Raw genomic sequence first — 17,961 nt, forward strand, 5'->3', positions numbered from 1 at the left:
AGCTAACCCTGGCATATGTTCCTACCTTTCCAGAGCTAACACCTGTACTGAAGTCAGCAGCAGCTCTGCCATCAGCTCCATCAGAGACCTCAGTGGCCAACCCGGAGGTCCCAGTCAAGAAGAAGAAAGGCTGGCCTAAGGGAAAGAGCCGCAAACCACTGCACTGGAAGAAACGAGGACCTGGGAAACCACCTAGCGGTGGGCCCAACCAGCGGGCGGCTACAGACGGTCAGGTCCAAAGTGGGGACCCTCAACCCGCCAAAATCAAGATGAAACCTGGTCGCAAGCCCCGAAGCTGGTACCTGCAGCGTGCCCAGGAAGAGGCAGAGCGGCAGGAGCAAGAAAGACAAAGACTGTTGGACCGGCAGCTGGACAAAGATCCTCAACTTCTCCAGACAGACGACCGTAACAGCAAACGCGTCTGCAGAACCAACACTGACAGAGACAACAAACAGAAAGACTCTGATGAAGAAGATGACTACCTCCCCAAGCCTGTTGAGACGAAAGTGCCCAAAAGGCGAGGGAGACCACCTAAGAACCGCTCCCTCCTCCAGCCGCCACAGCCTGCCCCGAAACCACCTCCCACCTCTGAGCCGGAAGAAGAAGAGGATGAGGACGAGGAGACGGAAAGAACCTGGGAAGAAGACAAACCCAGTCGCCCACCATCCCGTCCCCTGCTTTCGCCTTCTTCCTCCTCTTCCACCTCAGGGCCCCGGGCCCCACAGTCCCGGCCTCAGGACACAGAAATGGCTGATAGGGAAGAAGATGACGATGATGAAGAGAGGGAAGAAGAAGAAAGTGTCAGCTTGGCCAGTGGCGGTGGAAGTATCAACAGGCGAGCAGCAATCACACCAGGTCCAGGAAGCAGGCGCAATGAAGACCACGATGCTGACGATGAAGGCGACGGACACTTAGAGGACAAGACCAACAACAGTAAGAAGCGAAAAGGTCAGGACTCAGAAGATGAAGATGATGAGGAAGACGAGGAGGAGGAGCCTGCCTCCCGCGCAAACTCTCCTCCAGTTAAAGAAGAACCCCAAGGTGGAGAGGCTTTTTTAGACATGGAGAACAGCGTGGCCCGGGAATATGTCAGCAAGCAGGAGGAGGACGAAGAGGAGGAGGAGGAGGCTGAGGAGGACGTGCAAGATCCCAAGTGTCAGCCCTCTTCAGCCGACCCTCAGCAGGAGGAGAGGCGGCGCAGAGAGCAGGAGGAATCTGCTGCTGCAGCCGCTGCAGTGGAAACGGTAACGGCCATGTCTGTTCCTTCGGAGCCCATGGAGCTCCAGCCTCTGCACCCTGAAGACAAAGACGTCACGCTGTTGATAGACACCCAACACACACATCAACACTCCCACCCTCACCAGCATTCTGACTTCAAAGAGGAGCTGGGCCACCACCCTCATCACCCCCATCACCACTCCAACGAGCTGGACCTGGAGACCATGCAGGCCGTTCAGTCCTTGACACAGGGGGAAGCCCAGGATGAAGAGACCGAACCCCAGCCGCACCACGGGGCTTACCAGGACTGTGAGGAGACCCTAGCTGCCTGCCGGACCCTGCAGAGTTACAGCCACACGGGAGAGGCTGAAGAGGAGGCTATGGCCTTAGTGGAGGAGTGTGGGCCTTCCCAACACAGCAGCCCCCTCCCTAATCCTCCAGTGCCTCCCCTGCCAAGTCAGTCTGTGCGCTCTGTGAATAGTCCAGGGCTGCCCTCAGGCATCGTGGACACACCGGCGGGGCAGAGGGGTGGAACACCTGGCCCCACCGGAGCAGGGAGCAGCAATGGAGGTGCTGGAGGGGGCTACACCCAGATCACACCAGAGCATCCTAGTTCTCTGTCTGCCCCCTCCCAGCAGAACATGGAGACGTCACCAATGATGGACGTGCCATCTGTGTCGGACCACTCGCAGCAGGTGGTGGACAGCGGCTTCAGTGACCTGGGCAGCATAGAAAGCACTACAGAGAACTATGACAACCCCAGCAGCTATGACTCCACGATGGGCGGAGGGGGCAACGGAACGGGGAATGGGGGCAACGGAGGGGGAATGTCGGCTGCTGTAGTAGCTGGAGCTTCCACGGCATCTTCGTCGTCAGTGTCTTCTTCTTCCAGTTCCGCCACACCATCTTCCTCCTCCCAGTCCAACAGCTGCTCCTTCGTGCCAGCCCCCAGCCTCACATCTTCCACGGGTAATGGAGGATCTCAGCTAGCAATGGGCAGCTGCAGCCTCATCCAGCAAACAGGACCGGGACCCAACAGCGGGCCAGGTGCCAGTAATGTAGGCAGCGCTGTGCCCCAGCCGCCACCACCCCCACCACCGTCCAACACGCCCAGCTGTGGCATTAAGTCTCCTCAAAGCTGCGGTGTTATCGAAAGGCCTCCCAGCACCAACCAGCAGCAGCAACAACAACAACAACAACAACAACAACAGCAGCAGCAGCAGCAGCAGCAGCAGCAGCCCCAAAAAAAGGTTCCTCAGCAGCCCCCTCAGCAACAGCAGCAACAAGCCCCCAACCCTCAACCTCCACCCTCGGCGCCGCCACCACCACCACCGCAGCAAGCCCTGTCTCAGTGCAGCATGGGCAACGGCTTCGCCTCCACGCCCATGATCATGGAAATACCCGAGAGCGGAGGCGGAGGAGGGGGTCGCACCTTGTATGAGCGCATGGGTCAGGACTTTGGCACCGGGGGCTACCCCCAGCCCACAGCAACGTTCAGCTTGGCCAAACTACAGCAGCTCACCAACACCATCATGGACCCTCATGCCATGCCCTACTCTCACTCCCCCTCTGTTACCTCCTACGCCACCAGTGTTTCTCTCTCCAACCCTGGGCTGGCCCCTTCACCGCACACTCCCCTCCCTCAGGGGATGACCCCACCTCCAAACCTTAGCTCTGGCTCCATGAACCTGAGCTCCTTGCAGCTACAATGTAACATGCCCACTACCAACATTGGTCTGGGACCTCCTCCACACACGCAGCGGCTACAGGGCCAGATGGCCACGGTCAAAGGCCACATTTCCATCCGGTCCAAAGCCACTCAGCAGCTGGCCCCGGCCCCGCACCAGCAGCAGCTCTACAGCCGCAGCTCGGGGGCCGTGGCCATGCAGAGCACTCCGCGCACCTTGGCCGTTCAGCGCGGTATGATGCCAAACCTCATGCCCACGCCGGCACCTTACAATTCCATGAACATGACGCCTCTGAACGCTGGCTACCGAATGCCCCAACCGATGATGAACAGTGGTTATCACAGCAATCCAGCTTACATGAATCAGCCAGCTCAGTACCCCATGCAGATGCAGATGGGCATGATGGGCGGGCAGGGTTACCCGCAGCAGCCTATGCAGCCCAATCACCATGGCAACATGATGTACACTGGCCCCTCCCATCACAGCTATGCTAGTGTCCCTAAACAGTCACCTTACATGAGCAGATGAGCAGCCAAGAACTGAAAAGGGAGACATGGGGCCAGAGCTGACGCTCGCTATACTCAATATGTCCATTACTCCAGTTCACCCTCTCCAGTGCCTCAGCGGGCACCAGTGAGCGCTGGTGATTGGAGCCAGAGAGGGTCTTGGGGTTTCCTGTTTTTCTATGTTGTCATTTAGTCCCTTTTTATTTGGGCTTGTTCCCCCGCCTCCCTTCCCAGCTATGGGAGCAATAGGGCAGGATTTGGGGTTGGTGTACATGAACCTTGGCTGTGCCATACTGCTTTGGTCCAGGCCTACACAGTCCTCCAGTGTGGTTCATTACAGGTCCAAGAGTCTCCTCCTCCTCGTGATGCACAGGAGGAGAGTAGAGGACAGGAACGACAAAGAAAAAACACAGAAAGACAATACAGGAGTCACTTCTACTTGTCAGACTGCGAATGAAAAAACAGTGGTTTACTGAATATATTCAACCATGCACACAATCTTTTAATTGATATAGGAAGCCTTACCTTGAAAAAAGAGACAATGAAACCTTGTAGGCGGACTGTTTTGTTTTGTTAAACATAATGTTGACTTATTTTTATTGTCGTCGTTTTCGTTGATTGTTTTTTGAGATACTTGTGTGCAGTCCAACCTCATATATGCTTTGGTCTTTATATGTGTGGCATTCTGAAATGGTGATACACCCTCTTGCTCTCTCAGAAATCCCCGAACATCTCTGAGGCTGCTCGGTCAGACAGCTTTTCACCCATTTCCAGAAAAGCATAGGAGCAGGGCCCTCGGGTGTTTGAGCTGTTGAGCTGTTTCCAGAGTCTCTGTCTTCCTGGGTGGACAGTGTTGTACCAAAAACACAGCAACAACACAGAGGAGACTAGCGTGTTACTGTCTATTATATATCCATAAAAGAAACAAGTAGCATTATTTTCCAGTTTGCCGCCACTCTGAAACGTTTCGATGTAAATATTCTGGTACTTCCCAATATCCAGCACACAAACATACACGCACGAACACACACTGGCTAGCCGGCGCCAGTCGGTGGCTAGCACAGGAAAGTACAACATTCAGCTGTTTTTGTCCACACTCCACTGACAGACTGTGTACAATGTCAGGCTTTTAGCAGTTTAGGGAATGCAGAACAAACGGTGGGGTTTCCATTTATCTGCTTTAAGGAAAGTGGGTTAACTATAGCTGACCTCGCATCCTCAAGTGTTAGTGACCCAAAGAGGTCGAGGATTCTGCTTTTGAATGGTATGTATTTTGTTAAAAGTGTATTTTTGTTTTCCTTTTCTGCAAAATTCTGCACTCCCATTGGCTAGAAATATGGCAGCAGACAGTCAGCCTTTATAAAAGGTGTGCCTAAATGCCCGATCTAGTGCATGGTTTGGCCCTCGTGTAGAGGCTCCCTTCTAAAGCAGGGTCAGAGGTTAGTAAGTGTCGGTGGTCCTGTTGGTAATGGCGTTCAGCTGGCATGGGTGAAACGGTTGAGCTTGTCGCTCCATGTACCAGTATTCAAAGTCAAAAGAGGAGTTTTCATTTACTTACAGACCTGACAAGCATACTTTATTTGTGTGTATTGTTCTGTTCTGTCCTTATTTTTGTTTTGTTTCTTTTCTGAATTTTATCAGACTGGGCAGCTTTCTTTTATGACACAAGCTGACTCTTTTTGACTTTAGAAACTTATTGTAGAGAAGACGTTTTTTCTATAATATAAAAGGAAATTCTGACATTGATATTGGTACTGTCATTTTTTTCACTTCTGTTTCAGGAAACAAAAAAAAACAATACATATTTTTTAGCTCGCCTCTTGGGTAATAATTACTAAGAAATTCAAAATTTAAAAAAATTACCACTCACTTTTAGTGACTTTAAGATGCCTTTAACCTCTCCATTCCATCTCATCTCTAGAGTTTTTCTATCTTTGTGTAGTATATTAATGCTATTTTAAACAAAAGGACTACAAATATCTAAAGGTCACTTGGCATTCTTTTTTCTTTTTCTTTTTTTTTTTTTTTTTTTTACTTGTGTGTGTATAGGATTACTTCCTTACATTTAAGAGGCATGTAAAAATGAGCTCAGTATATTTCTGTCTGTTTATATTGCTTCCCTTTTTGTATCCTTTGTAATTGTACATGTTGCGTTGTATGCTAAGAGAGAGCGCAAAATAAAGAGAGGGGGTGACAGCTGGGCACACAGTGAAGGTTGATCTGCGCTCGGCCGCCTCAACTCTCTACTCTGTCCCTGTATGTATTTCCATTTATTCGTTTTTGTTTTTGTTTTTGTTTTTCTTTCTTAGCAAGTACTTTCAAAGAACTCTGTACATTTTAACATAAAATGAAAATAAATTATGTTGAGCCATTCCTGTTTCCTTTTCCACATTTTCCCAAATAGTGAGCCGACTTGTACACTGCAAAAACAGAATCATCTTGTATGAGTAAGAAAAAAAATCTGCCAAGCTTGTTTTGCTTGACAAAAATTCCTAAAATAAGCACAAAGTTCTGTCTTCAAACAAAATACAAGATGTATTTCTTTAATTCAAGGATGTTTTGCTTTCTTGAAATTCCTTTTTTGCAGTGTATAAAGTCAGTATCTTGTATTTGGATTTTCACTCACATTAGAAATATTGAAACAATCATCCACACTTTGTTATTCATAATCTTGACTGGATGTCAACCAGGTAAAGTGGGCAACTAAGGTTTAATCTCAAACCAGCTACAAATCACCACTTGCACCACTGAAGTACAGTATCAGCTATGTTAAAATCTAGAACTACTTTACCAATTATACAGCTACAAAGTAAACCCTCAGGAGAAGTGCATGGTTATGTTACATGAAGCTGGTCTTAGTTTTTTCTATCAGTACATGACGACTACTTTCTTCTGTATGATCTATTAGAATTGACCCTTAATTCTCAGAAGTCTTTTTTCTCTATAATCATTATAAAATGCGTTTATTATCAAACAAATGAGAGAAGCCAGCAAGTTCTTACAATGTTTCAATCACTTAAATTGTTGCTATGACACTCGCATATACAGAAAGAGCCCGTTGGGAGGTTGATTCAGTCACATCATAACATTGTTTGTGTAGAATAAAAGGGCAGCCTAAGTTATTACTTATGAAGAGTCTGACTTTGGTTATCCAGTTTTAAGACAACTTAGTGTTGTTTTTAAAATGCTGTTCAACTTCAGCTCTAAATGACTGTTTTTGTTTGTTTGTTTTCATCAGGAACAGCTGTGGGTGGAGCCCTTCTGTGCATAAACAGGGGTCTGTTGGAGGATGATGTTCAGACATCAAGTCCAGCCTCCATTGTTTCTTTTTTTTTTTTGGATGTACAGTAACCTGGGTAATCAGTCATTTATGTTTTTACCAATTTCGGCCACTAGATGTCCCTGTAGAATCACCTCCTCAAAGTCCACATATCCATGCTCTTGCTTTCACTAAACCAGTTTGTCAGATCTACATACTGTGAAAGTTTCATGTCACTAAATGACATCTTGACAGTAGGTGAAACTCTGGTTACTTGGACTTTTGCTTTAGTTCCAGTAGTTTGTAAATTCAAATTAGGATTTATTTTTATATAATCAAAGTGCTGCATACACTTTAATACATTCATAATAAAATCCAGTTATATACAAAGCCTTTTGCAAAATTAGTATTTTTACTTAACATAGCCCTTCTTAAGAAGAGGTAACTATTATTATTCAAATGAATAATGACAATACTCGAAGAAAATGGCATTACCGACCTACGGTAAAAATGTGCTCATATAAATAACAGTGACTTTTTGTTTACATAGTCCTGCAGAACACAGATCCCCTCATGGCCTTTAGCAAGTTATATTTACGTTAAATAAAGACGTAATCAGAACTGCATGACAGACATAATGTTAACATATTATCTTACATTTTGATTGTCCTTGTAAGAACCTAGCCTATCCCAGCTGTCATTGGGCGAGAGGTGGGGTACAGCATGGACAGGTCAGCCAGACGACCATTCACGCTCACACCAGTTTAACGGCCAGTTTAAAATCACCAATGAACCTAACGAGCATGTCTTTGGGCGGCGCGAAGAAGCCGGAGTATCCCGAGAGAACACACACAGACACAGGGAGGACATGCAAACTCCACCCAGAAAGGCCCCAGTTGGCCAATGTTTGGAAATTCTGAATGGTGATGTAATCCATGCTGGGAAGTATACACTGATCAGCCATAACATTATGACAACCAACCCGTAAAGTGACTTGCAATGAATGTTCAATTTTATGTGGATGTTATTTTGATGCTTCCTGCGACCTGAACATGGCAACAACCTGGCACCAGGTTGGGCTTTGCATCCTGGTGTTCCACAGCATACACTACTCACAAAAAGTTCTCAGAGGGAAGTTGCCACTGAGCTTGGAGTGTCATCAGCAGGTTGCAACAGAGACACAGAGAGACTGGGAGAGTCACAGAAAGGCACAGAAGTGGACGCCCTTTGGTCACATCCCGTGCTGACGACCGCTTTATTGTGAACAGTGCATCCCACTCACCTCCAGGCACATTTGAGAGAGGTGAGAGGCACCCAAGTGTGACGTCAGACCATTCGAAACCGTTTACATCAGCTTGGTCTGCGTGCTAGAAGACCTGCAAGGGTTCCTGACCAAAACCACCAGACACAGGATTCATCGTCTTGCATGGGCCATGGAGCATTTGATCTGGACGAGGAGCCAGTGGGCCTCAGTGCTGTTCTCTGATGAAAGTCGATTCACCCTGAGTAGAAATGATGACTGCCAGTGCTGTTGGAGACATCAAGGAGAACGCTATGCATCAGCCACTGTTGACACCAGGTCTTTGGAGGTGGTGGTGTTACAGTCAGGGCAGGTGTGACCAGTCAATACAGAACTGCCCTACACCTTGTGAATGGTACAGTGATTTAAATACTGCCTGAATAACATCATTAATCCAGTCAGTTGTTGGCTTTTGTTTCAAATAAAGTTTTAAATTGAAGAAATTACTATTGCGTGCTACCACTTAAATACCCGACTTTCATGACATAATATTACTGTAACATGAACTGTTAACATTTTCCATAAATTTCACCGGAATGTCCAATATCCCTAACTTTTTGTATATATTCACCTGGCCTTCTACAGTTTATGATGGAGAATCATCAGACTAGGCCGCCTTCTTCCATTGCTCCGTGGTCCAGTTCTGATACTCATGCTCCCATTGTAGGTGCTTTTTTTTTCACTGTGGACAGAGTTAAGGATGGACCCCATGCCTGGTCTGCAGCTGTACAGCTCCATACAAAGGAAACTGTGATACACTGTGGTTTAAACATTTCCTTTTAATATCTAATGCTAATATACAGTTGTGCTCAAAAGTTTACATACCCTGGCAGAATTTCTGGCAGAATTTCAGAGAAGATGAGCTCTTCCGCCCGTGTTTAGTTGTTGGGTGAAGCCATTAATTGTCAAACAACTGTGTTTACTCTTTTTAAATCATAATGACAACAGAAACTACCCAAATGATCCTGATTAAAAGTTTACAGACCCTGGTGATGTTGGCCTTATAACATGCATACAAGTTGAAACAAATGAGTTTGAATGGTTACTAAAGATAACCATCCTCACCTGTGATCTGTTTGTCTGTGTATGAAAGGTCAGTGAGTTTCTGGGATCCTTACAGACCCTTGAAGCTTTCATCCAGTGCTGCACTGACATTTCTGGATTTGTCATGGGGAAAGCAAAAGAATCTCTGTCTGACTGAAAGGATCTGCAGGTTAAGGTAATTGAACTGTATAAGGTATATAAAAAAATATCCAAGGAGTTGAAAGGAGTTTCAAGATGCACAATATGGAGGCACTTGAAGAAACTCACAATACGCCAACCAGCACAGAGACACGCCTCCAAACTTCTGGAAGAAAGTAATTTGCAGTAGATGAGACCAAAAACTGAACTTCTTACTACAACCATGAACATTACATTTAGAGAGGAGACAGCAATGCCTAATGAAAGGTACACCATTCCTACTGCGAAACACAGAGGCGGTTTGCTGATGTTCTGGGGATGTGTGAGCCACTAAGGCACAGGAAACTTGGTCAAAATCGATGGCGAGACGAACGAAGCATGTTATCAGAAAATACTGGAGGAAAATTTGCACTCACCAGCCTGGAAGTTGTGCATAGTACATACTTGGACGTTCCGACATGACAACGACCTGTCATTGGCTACAGCAGAATAAAGTGAATGTTCTGGAGTGACCATCTCAGGCTCCTGATTTCATTAAGTGTTAAGAAGTGAGGTATGTGAACTTTTGATCAGGGTCATTTGGGTAGTTTCTGTTGTCATGGTTTAAAAAGAGTAAGTTGTTTTATAATAAATGGCTTCACCCAACCCCTAACCATGAGTGAAAGAAAAGTGTTTTTGTGTTATCATTCACATTCTCTGAAAAATGGCCTGTATCTCACCCTCTGACAGGTACCACACTGACATTATCGGTGTTATTTACTTGACTGGTGATTAGTACTAGTTGGTCATCAGGCCAGGATGGAGGAGGATAAGTGGTAGTAGAAGATGAGATGACATGGGATTTAACTGAATGACAGAAGACTTATTTCATATAACGTGTTAGGAGGAGACTTCTGTTTATCTGTGTTCAGCTGAAATATTAGCAAAGACAGTGATAGCTCCTTAGTGTTTAAATGAAATGTACAGAAAAGCAGCTTGTGCTAATAAACAATGTTAATAAGTTGTTTGTTATTTTATTATGCATATTTTATCAGGCCTAAATTAGCAAAGCTCAAGTACCTTCAGGCTGTTTCCAGCATGATCAGCCTCTTAATAAACGTGGTTTTGTGCAACATATATCTATTTTTCTATTTACAGAAATACTTTGTATAGTAAATTGTATCCTGGAGAGTGAAAACGAAATAGATTTTGAACTCTGCTCAGTTTATTCATTGTGGACATGTCGCTCTATCAATTTGTTTGAATGGAGAGGAACGCCACAAGATGAAATCTGATAGTGGAAACAAAATGTCAGACCGTGTACATGTTACAGCCAATCAGCGGGCAGGTTTGCCAGTGTTTACCGTAGCGCTCCCGCGACGGACCAATCACAGCCAAGTCACGAGTCACTGCTTCCGTGTTGTTGACCTATGACACTAGTAAGTGGGCGGGGCTTTACAGTGAGCGCGGCTTGTGATTGGCTCGTCCCACTCCTCTATGGTTTCTGTCACCGGGATCTGCTGCTCCATCGAACGGGAGGCGACGAGGACGGCTTAATCTTTCATTTGGAGGAAAGGCGAAAGGCGAGACGAAAGCGTGAACAAACTGTCTTCGGTAAGTCAGAGTCCGTTTATAAATACCTCAAGTGGAAAGTGGTGTTTTTACGCATAAGAACAGGGTCGTTATTTTACCGTGTGTTCATCCCGTGTACGTGGTGACGGGGCTTTTCCTCTGTCATGAGACTGTGAGGCCGGAGGAGGGACTAGTGCAGCATCTTGTGTGGAGATGGAGGCCTTGGCTCAAAGATACCTAGCTCGCTGTAATGTTTATTCGCCTCTACGTGCCACTGCAGTTAGCTCAGGTTCTAGTTGCTCCGTGTCATGTCCGGTCTGAACTCGATAGCTTTGCCGCATATTTAATAAATAATCCGGTGTCATATTTCCCCAGCTGCTGTAAATTAAGTAGACTACAGTTAAAGAGCTGTATGTGTGTGGAGAGAGCCATACACCAGAGTCCCTTGCAAAACGTTGAAATTTAACGTAGCTTGTTTTAATGTGAGTGTGCTGTGTAAAATTAGGTACACTCGGGAAAACAAATGCAGTCTGATACAACAGTCCTGCACTAAACCCAGTGTCTACGGTCTAGTGTTCAGTTTATGTTGAGAAAGTGGTGCTGTTAAACTGGATTAAATTACAAGTGGTTCTGTTATTTAGCTTAGCCCATTGATCAAAATAGGCTAGGCTTAATAACAGAAAAAATGTGACATTAAAATACAATATAATACTATCCGAAATGAAAACACAATTGAATCAACAGTTCTTTCTGTTATTTAAATTGTGGAAACCATGAAGCTAAAATTTCGGGCAGGAGTACATTAGAACATGTTCCTTAGCATTAGTACTAGTACCTAATGATAAACCGAAGAACGTGAATATAAAACATGAAAATCAAATGTGTAGTTGCACATTAACTTTTTAACCTTTAAGTGTGTGTGTGTGTCATGTGAGGGCATTGTGGGCTCTCTTTTCAATAGTTGGCATTGAAGTCAAAAGGATTATTCTTTTCATACTTCTTTTTATCTGAGTTTATCTCCCTGATATTAGAATTAAAAAATCCTGTGATTTAACATGTTGTTGCAGAACTGGGACATAGCTGGTCGTTAGAGCTGCAATTCATATGTCCACATCAAACATTGTACATTATGACTGTTTGAAGCTTTTTATTTTATTGCCCCTCCAGCCTCCAGCCACAATGATCCACAGCCTGTTCCTGGTTAATGCCTCTGGGGATATTTTCCTGGAGAAGCACTGGAAAAGTGTGGTCAGCCGCTCTGTCTGCGACTACTTCTTCGAGGCACAGGAGCGTGCAACTGAGCCAGAGAACGTCCCGCCGGTGATCCCCACGCCGCATCACTACCTTATCAGCGTGCTCAGGCATCGCATCTACTTCGTGGCGGTCATCCAGAGTGAAGTGCCGCCGCTCTTCGTCATCGAGTTTCTGCACAGAGTCGTCGACACCTTCCAGGTTCTGCTCATCTTGCAATTTAACTTTAGTTCAAATGACTTGCACCGGACTTCAAATGCTCATTTCCTGCTTGTGTTCTTCGTTCTCTCAGGATTATTTTGGTGTGTGTACGGAGGCGGCCATCAAAGACAATGTGGTGGTGGTCTACGAGCTGCTGGAGGAGATGCTGGATAACGGGTTCCCTCTGGCCACAGAGTCCAACATCCTCAAAGAGCTTATTAAACCACCCACCATCCTCCGCACTATGGTCAACACCATCACAGGTCATCTATTTACACTGAAACCATTTTCAACTGACATCAAATAATGATACTGGTGTTAAATATAATGTGTGGCAGTGTTTATGTGAGCTGCTGAGACAACATATAGCATCCTCTTTACTAGGGTTGTCCCAATGAAATGTTTTTGCTCCAGATCCGATACTGATCTTTTAGTATTTAGTATCAGCCTATTCTAGTCCTGATTCTATCTTAAGATAAACAAAACCGTTAAAACCTGTGTTCTCTATCCCAGAAATGAACTAGTCTTCCAACATCATAACCTCCGTAATCGTTCGTAACACAATTTATTTTTAGTGTTAGTGTTTGTTCCGGGACAGCCAGCCAGTGCCTGAGTGCATTTGCTGTATCGCGTTTTTATCGCGTGTTTGGATAGCAAATAAAGTTGATAGTATTGAATGAAAATCTCCTACTGCCACCTTGAGTAAAGTACCTCACTCAGCAGATATGTTTAGCCATGTAGTTTTGGTTCGTCTTCTTCGATTTCTGGCAGCTTTGACACTAGCCAACAAAGTGAAAGGAGACATTTGGCTGCAACAGGGACATAGTCTGGTCCATTACAGACCTAAAATAACTTCAAAAGATCGGGCTTGCCAGAAGCCCAATAAAGATCTGATCATTTTAGATCGGCCCCAGTACCGATCGAGACATCTCTACCGTTTACTCTACTGATTTCCCGAGTGGTTTTTAATCATCTTCTTTCATGTGAACCGCTGGTGAAGTGGTGTAGACGTAGATTTTTGTGTGTCTGTTCAAACCAAGTAATGTTATTTTCATGGGCAGGTGGCTGAATTTCCATTCAGATAAAATGATAATGTTCCGCTATACACAATCAGAACGTTGATTAATGTCTGTGTTTCAGGCAGCACCAATGTGGGTGAACAGCTCCCTACTGGCCAGCTATCAGTAGTGCCATGGCGCCGCACCGGGGTCAAATACACCAACAACGAGGCCTATTTTGATGTGGTGGAGGAGATCGATGCTATCATTGATAAATCAGGTATTTATCTGAATATCCTGTTAGTAAAACATCTCTGTTTGCTTGGGTGCAGGCAGATTTATGCCACAGTTATTAGCACTCACTGTATGTGTTTTCTTCTCACATTAACTTCCTTCCTCTGTTATTAGGCTCCACCATTACAGCAGAAATCCAGGGTGTTATAGACGCCTGCGTAAAACTGACAGGCATGCCTGACCTCACTCTGTCATTCATGGTAAGTTTCCTCTTTTTCATAAATTTGGCTCTTGTGAAATTTCAGTTCAGTCTCTTTTTGTGTAGCGCTTCCCTCTCAGTTAGTCAGCAGCATTAAGCTTTCACTATAGTTTGACTTAGCAAAGAAGTAAAAATGGTTTAAAGAATTGGAAAAATTAGCCATGGAAGAACCGTAACAGTGCTTTTTATGTACATTTTATTTTAACATCCCAAAAATGTCCTGACTTGCCTCTCTTTTTCCCAGAATCCTCGGCTACTGGATGACGTCAGTTTCCACCCGTGTGTTCGGTTTAAGCGCTGGGAAGCAGAGAGGATCCTCTCCTTTATCCCACCTGATGGGAATTTCCGGTTGCTCTCCTACCATGTGAGCTCTCAGAAGTGAGTGTTTTCATCACGTTACCATCCATGAGCTATTTATTCAGTAGATACAGACTGTGCGTGGTCTACATAAAGACCTTTCTCTCAGGCAAAAACAAAACAGAATCAATAAATGTTAAAAGGGCTGTGTCTGCTGATCGTTACTGACTTGTGTGTTGGGCTGCTTCTTCTCCAGCCTGGTGGCTATCCCGGTCTATGTCAAGCACAACATCACCTTTCGGGAGGGAAGCTCCCAGGGACGTTTTGACTTGACCCTGGGCCCCAAACAGACCATGGGGAAGGCGGTGGAGTCAGTCCTAGTCAGCAGCCAGCTGCCTAGAGGTGTCCTCAACGCCAGCCTCAATCCCTCCCAGGGAACATACACCTTTGACCCAGTCACAAAGGTATTTAAAAGCTGTCTCTGAGTTTGTTTATAAATGATGAATGGGAGATAGCATGACCATAGGTATGAAAAAGAATGGCTAAAGGTTAAATGTAGAAGCCTTAACCCATCTTAATTTACTTGTACAGTTTAAAAGGGCTAAAAATTCTCTTTTTACACTGTTTATCATGTGGTACTTATCGCCATGTTGATTTTTTTTATTCTTTTGCTAGTTGTTGACATGGGATGTTGGTAAGATCAACCCACAGAAGCTTCCCAGCCTGAAAGGCACCATGAGCCTCCAGGCTGGAGCCTCCAAACCTGATGAGAACCCCACCATCAACATCCAGTTTAAGATCCAACAGATGGCCATTTCAGGTATGCATGCATCATCCATCTGAACCTCGTATCCTCACACATTCATGCTGTGTTTTTCTAGGATTTCCTTTATTCACTGAAATAGTTTGTTGAGAGCCTCTGTCACCTAACACACAACGAGTTAGATTCATAGTTTACCTTTAATTAAAGAATATCATTTCGTTTTTTGTCTTAAACTGCAGGATAAATGACAGTTTCTGTCACATTGCTTACTCAGCTGACAGTCACCTGATTGTCTCATTGTTGGAGAAGAGTGATGTAATGGCCACTAGATGGTGCCAAATGCAACAAATGAATGTCCTAGGTTGATTTCTGGGAATATTATACAGCAGATTGTTAGTGTTGAATTTTCATAGTCACAATCATAATATAAATTAATTAAACAATTTTCTGTAATGGTAATGAGTACGAAGGTAGTAAGTAGCGCATTTCCCAGTTTGTGATTTTTATATACTGGAATTTAGTTATAGCCAAGGAGCTCTTGGTGCAAAATCCTAATTTCACAACAAAGATGAGTATCATGTAATTCATGAAGTAGTTAGCATTTGAGATCTTTTCTAAAAATCTCTTAAATAGCTACAAGGTCATTACATAAACATCATTGAGATCGTGAAGATATTGCCATCCAGACAACAGTATTCATTCTCATTTACTGCGTGGTAAAATATTCTGAATTAGATTAGATCCTTTTTGTAAGTTGTTACTTGTTTGCTTTCAAGTGGTTTGCACAATGGTTTTACACAAGCAACATATTAAGGGTTCCGTCATCTAAAACGGAAAAAGGAAGTACAAACGCATTTCTTCTTCCTCTTTTGTTTGGGGTAGATAAAAAGAGGGGGAACTTTGGGACAGATGTACCAGCCAGATAGTTATGATGTTTGTTGTTCAGTGAAGTTAAAGCTTTGATTTGTGTTGTGCAACAGGACTGAAGGTGAATCGCCTGGACATGTATGGTGAGAAGTACAAACCGTTCAAAGGCATCAAGTACATGACCAAGGCTGGCAAGTTCCAGGTCCGGACATAAAGACTGCTGCTCTGTTACCACCGGACCAAACCACCATGAGACTGAGGGTTACGTGTTGGGGGAAGGGGAGTCGGTACATTCCCTGTGTATACGCATTTACCTTCCAAGGGTTACCTACACAAATTGGAGGCTCTGTGTAGCAGTTAAAAGTGGACCATTGCACATAAAAATCAAACCTCTGTTATAAACTGTTCAGAGCTCTGACTGAGTCTGAAGAGTTTGAACCAAGTGTCCTAAACCTTTTCCGTCTGAGCTGAGCCTGGACCAAACCCAACTGATCCTACTGCTCGGTACTCGTCATTTACACTGTTACACCACCAGTTTTAATCGAACCAAATCCAGGCGGGTCAGACATACATTTCAAATCTCAACAAAGTTGCCACAATCTGATTGAAATGAACCCTTCCACCATGTTTGACTGAATAGAAGTGTGTAGCTGACTGGACTGGATATTGGACTACTAGTACATGGAAACACATTCTTATAAACACAGATATTATGACCTGTGCATTATTACATAACTTTAATCTTTTCATTGCAAAGCAATTCCACAAGTTAAAACATTGGGGTCTTACAGCACACATTGAGCTAAGTTAAGGAAGTACTGACATGGATAAGGTGGATATGCTCTAACAGACTTAGTTTCAGAATGTTCCAGAACCAGCTCCTACATTGTTTATGTGTGCTATAAAGAGTCCACACTGTTAACTACTCATGAAACCCACCCCTGTTTTATTTTTTACCCTCCTGTCTCGTTGTTTTTTATTTCTTTCCGGCTCTCTGCCCCATCGTTTGTCTGTCTGTCCACTTTTCTCAAAGTTTCAATAATTTAACTGGAGTCCTCACGCTGACATGAGAATATGACACTGGAACCGTCCTCATTCACGCACTTTTACCTCTGCTGGTACGAACATTTCTTCATGGTGCAGATGGATGTAGAAGCCGTTTGAGCTGTTTTTGAGAGAAATTCAGGTACATGTTCATCTGTTTTATTCAACTTCAATGATTATTTAACTAAAAGGATCAGCGTCTAAAGTAATGTTGTATCTTTATATTTTTAAAGCGTTAACTCTCCACAAGCTTGTTCTTTAACAAGCATCACAGTATATTGAAAAACAAAACTGATCACAAAAGGGTACTCTCCTCTCAGTGCATCACAACCCTTACAGTCAGAAATACAACAGCGTGCATTTCTTGTTGTTGCCGTGGCAACTGAGCTAATCAGTGACACTCAAGGTGATGCTTTCAGGCCTCTGGGTCTCTGTTGAAATCAGCCCACCATCATATTCCGGTCTCTTAGGGTTGGCATCAAGATTCTTGGCTGCTTCCAATATATGCCATGGTATTAAACAGTCAAAATAAAAATGTGTTAGGAGGAACGGCGAGGTACCTCAGAAGAAATGTCGAAGGTTTGCGTTTTGTGTTTACAACATTTTGTTTGTGTTTGTTGAACAGCCTCCAATGGAGTGTTACACTGGAGAAATAAAGAAAAATAAAGACTGGATGTGTTATAACCAAGTGGTAACACTTATTATTCAGTATTGTCAACTTAAATGCTGTTCCATCTCTCATGAGGTCCTTTCGATATGATTATTTGTGTTGTTTACTTTGATCTTATTATTTTATTAGTGCACACAGTTTCTGTATTCAAGGTAGATGGGCGGTAGGATGCAAACCTCACATAACGTAATGGTCTAGAGACCTTGTTTGAGACCAATAATCCAGACCAACTGGTGCTATGATCTTAGAATTATGAACAGTGAGAGAACTCTTAACCAGAATATGCGCAGGTCTGAACCAAACCAGGATCACATGGTCTCATTATATTTGCCACCTTAACTTCCAAAGCTGATTTTTGTAGTAACTCATTAACATTGAGACACTTCTTTAGGATTTTATCAGAGGATCATGGTTTCTGTATCATTCTGTGTATTATTAGAATTCGAACCTAGCAATTTTAATGTCAGACTGTCATTGTTTTTTGTTTTTGTTTTTTTGAAAGTTTAAGGATGATATTTCAGTTCCAACTTTTCGTCCTAGTTCTTAGAAAGCTTTAAAACCCCTTTATCTTTGCTCCAGCTGGCTGTGCTCAATGATTTACAGATGTCTTTAACCCCTCCATAAGAAAGTACCTCTCTCTGTCTCTGTCTCTGTCTAGTCCCAGAATTCTTAC

The 17,961-nt window shown here is 44.1% G+C and overlaps 2 protein-coding genes across 3 annotated transcripts in view; both read left to right on the forward strand.

The window, feature by feature from the left end:
- Positions 1 to 5,784, forward strand: part of kat6a (K(lysine) acetyltransferase 6A) — a 30,905-nt gene extending 25,121 nt beyond the window's left edge. For both annotated transcript variants that reach the window (XM_047590993.1, XM_047590992.1), the window contains exon 17: positions 34 to 5,784. In XM_047590993.1, the coding sequence (XP_047446949.1) occupies positions 34 to 3,434 (3,401 nt within the window). In that variant the 3' untranslated portion in view covers positions 3,435 to 5,784. The remainder of the gene's footprint in view (positions 1 to 33) is intronic.
- Positions 5,785 to 10,600: 4,816 nt separating this feature from the next.
- On the forward strand, positions 10,601 to 17,302 carry ap3m2 (adaptor related protein complex 3 subunit mu 2). Its single transcript, XM_047592541.1, has 9 exons — positions 10,601 to 10,746; positions 11,872 to 12,156; positions 12,248 to 12,419; positions 13,297 to 13,434; positions 13,563 to 13,648; positions 13,892 to 14,025; positions 14,201 to 14,408; positions 14,620 to 14,764; positions 15,688 to 17,302. The coding sequence occupies exons 2-9, from the start codon at positions 11,884 to 11,886 to the stop codon at positions 15,786 to 15,788; spliced, it is 1,257 nt and encodes a 418-aa protein (XP_047448497.1). The 5' UTR covers positions 10,601 to 10,746; positions 11,872 to 11,883; the 3' UTR covers positions 15,789 to 17,302.
- The last annotated feature ends 659 nt before the right edge of the window (positions 17,303 to 17,961 follow it).

This window comes from Mugil cephalus, chromosome 8, assembly GCF_022458985.1.
Source record: "Mugil cephalus isolate CIBA_MC_2020 chromosome 8, CIBA_Mcephalus_1.1, whole genome shotgun sequence".
In the NCBI taxonomy this organism is placed as follows: domain Eukaryota; kingdom Metazoa; phylum Chordata; class Actinopteri; order Mugiliformes; family Mugilidae; genus Mugil; species Mugil cephalus.

Excerpts from the sequence above, each read along its gene's own strand:
- ap3m2 (XM_047592541.1), top strand. The coding sequence starts at position 11,884 with ATGATCCACAGCCTGTTCCTGGTTAATGCCTCTGGGGATATTTTCCTG. Across the intron at positions 12,157-12,247 it reads GAGTCGTCGACACCTTCCAG|GATTATTTTGGTGTGTGTAC; the intron begins GTTCTGCTCATC and ends TCGTTCTCTCAG. Across the intron at positions 14,026-14,200 it reads TACCATGTGAGCTCTCAGAA|CCTGGTGGCTATCCCGGTCT; the intron begins GTGAGTGTTTTC and ends CTTCTTCTCCAG.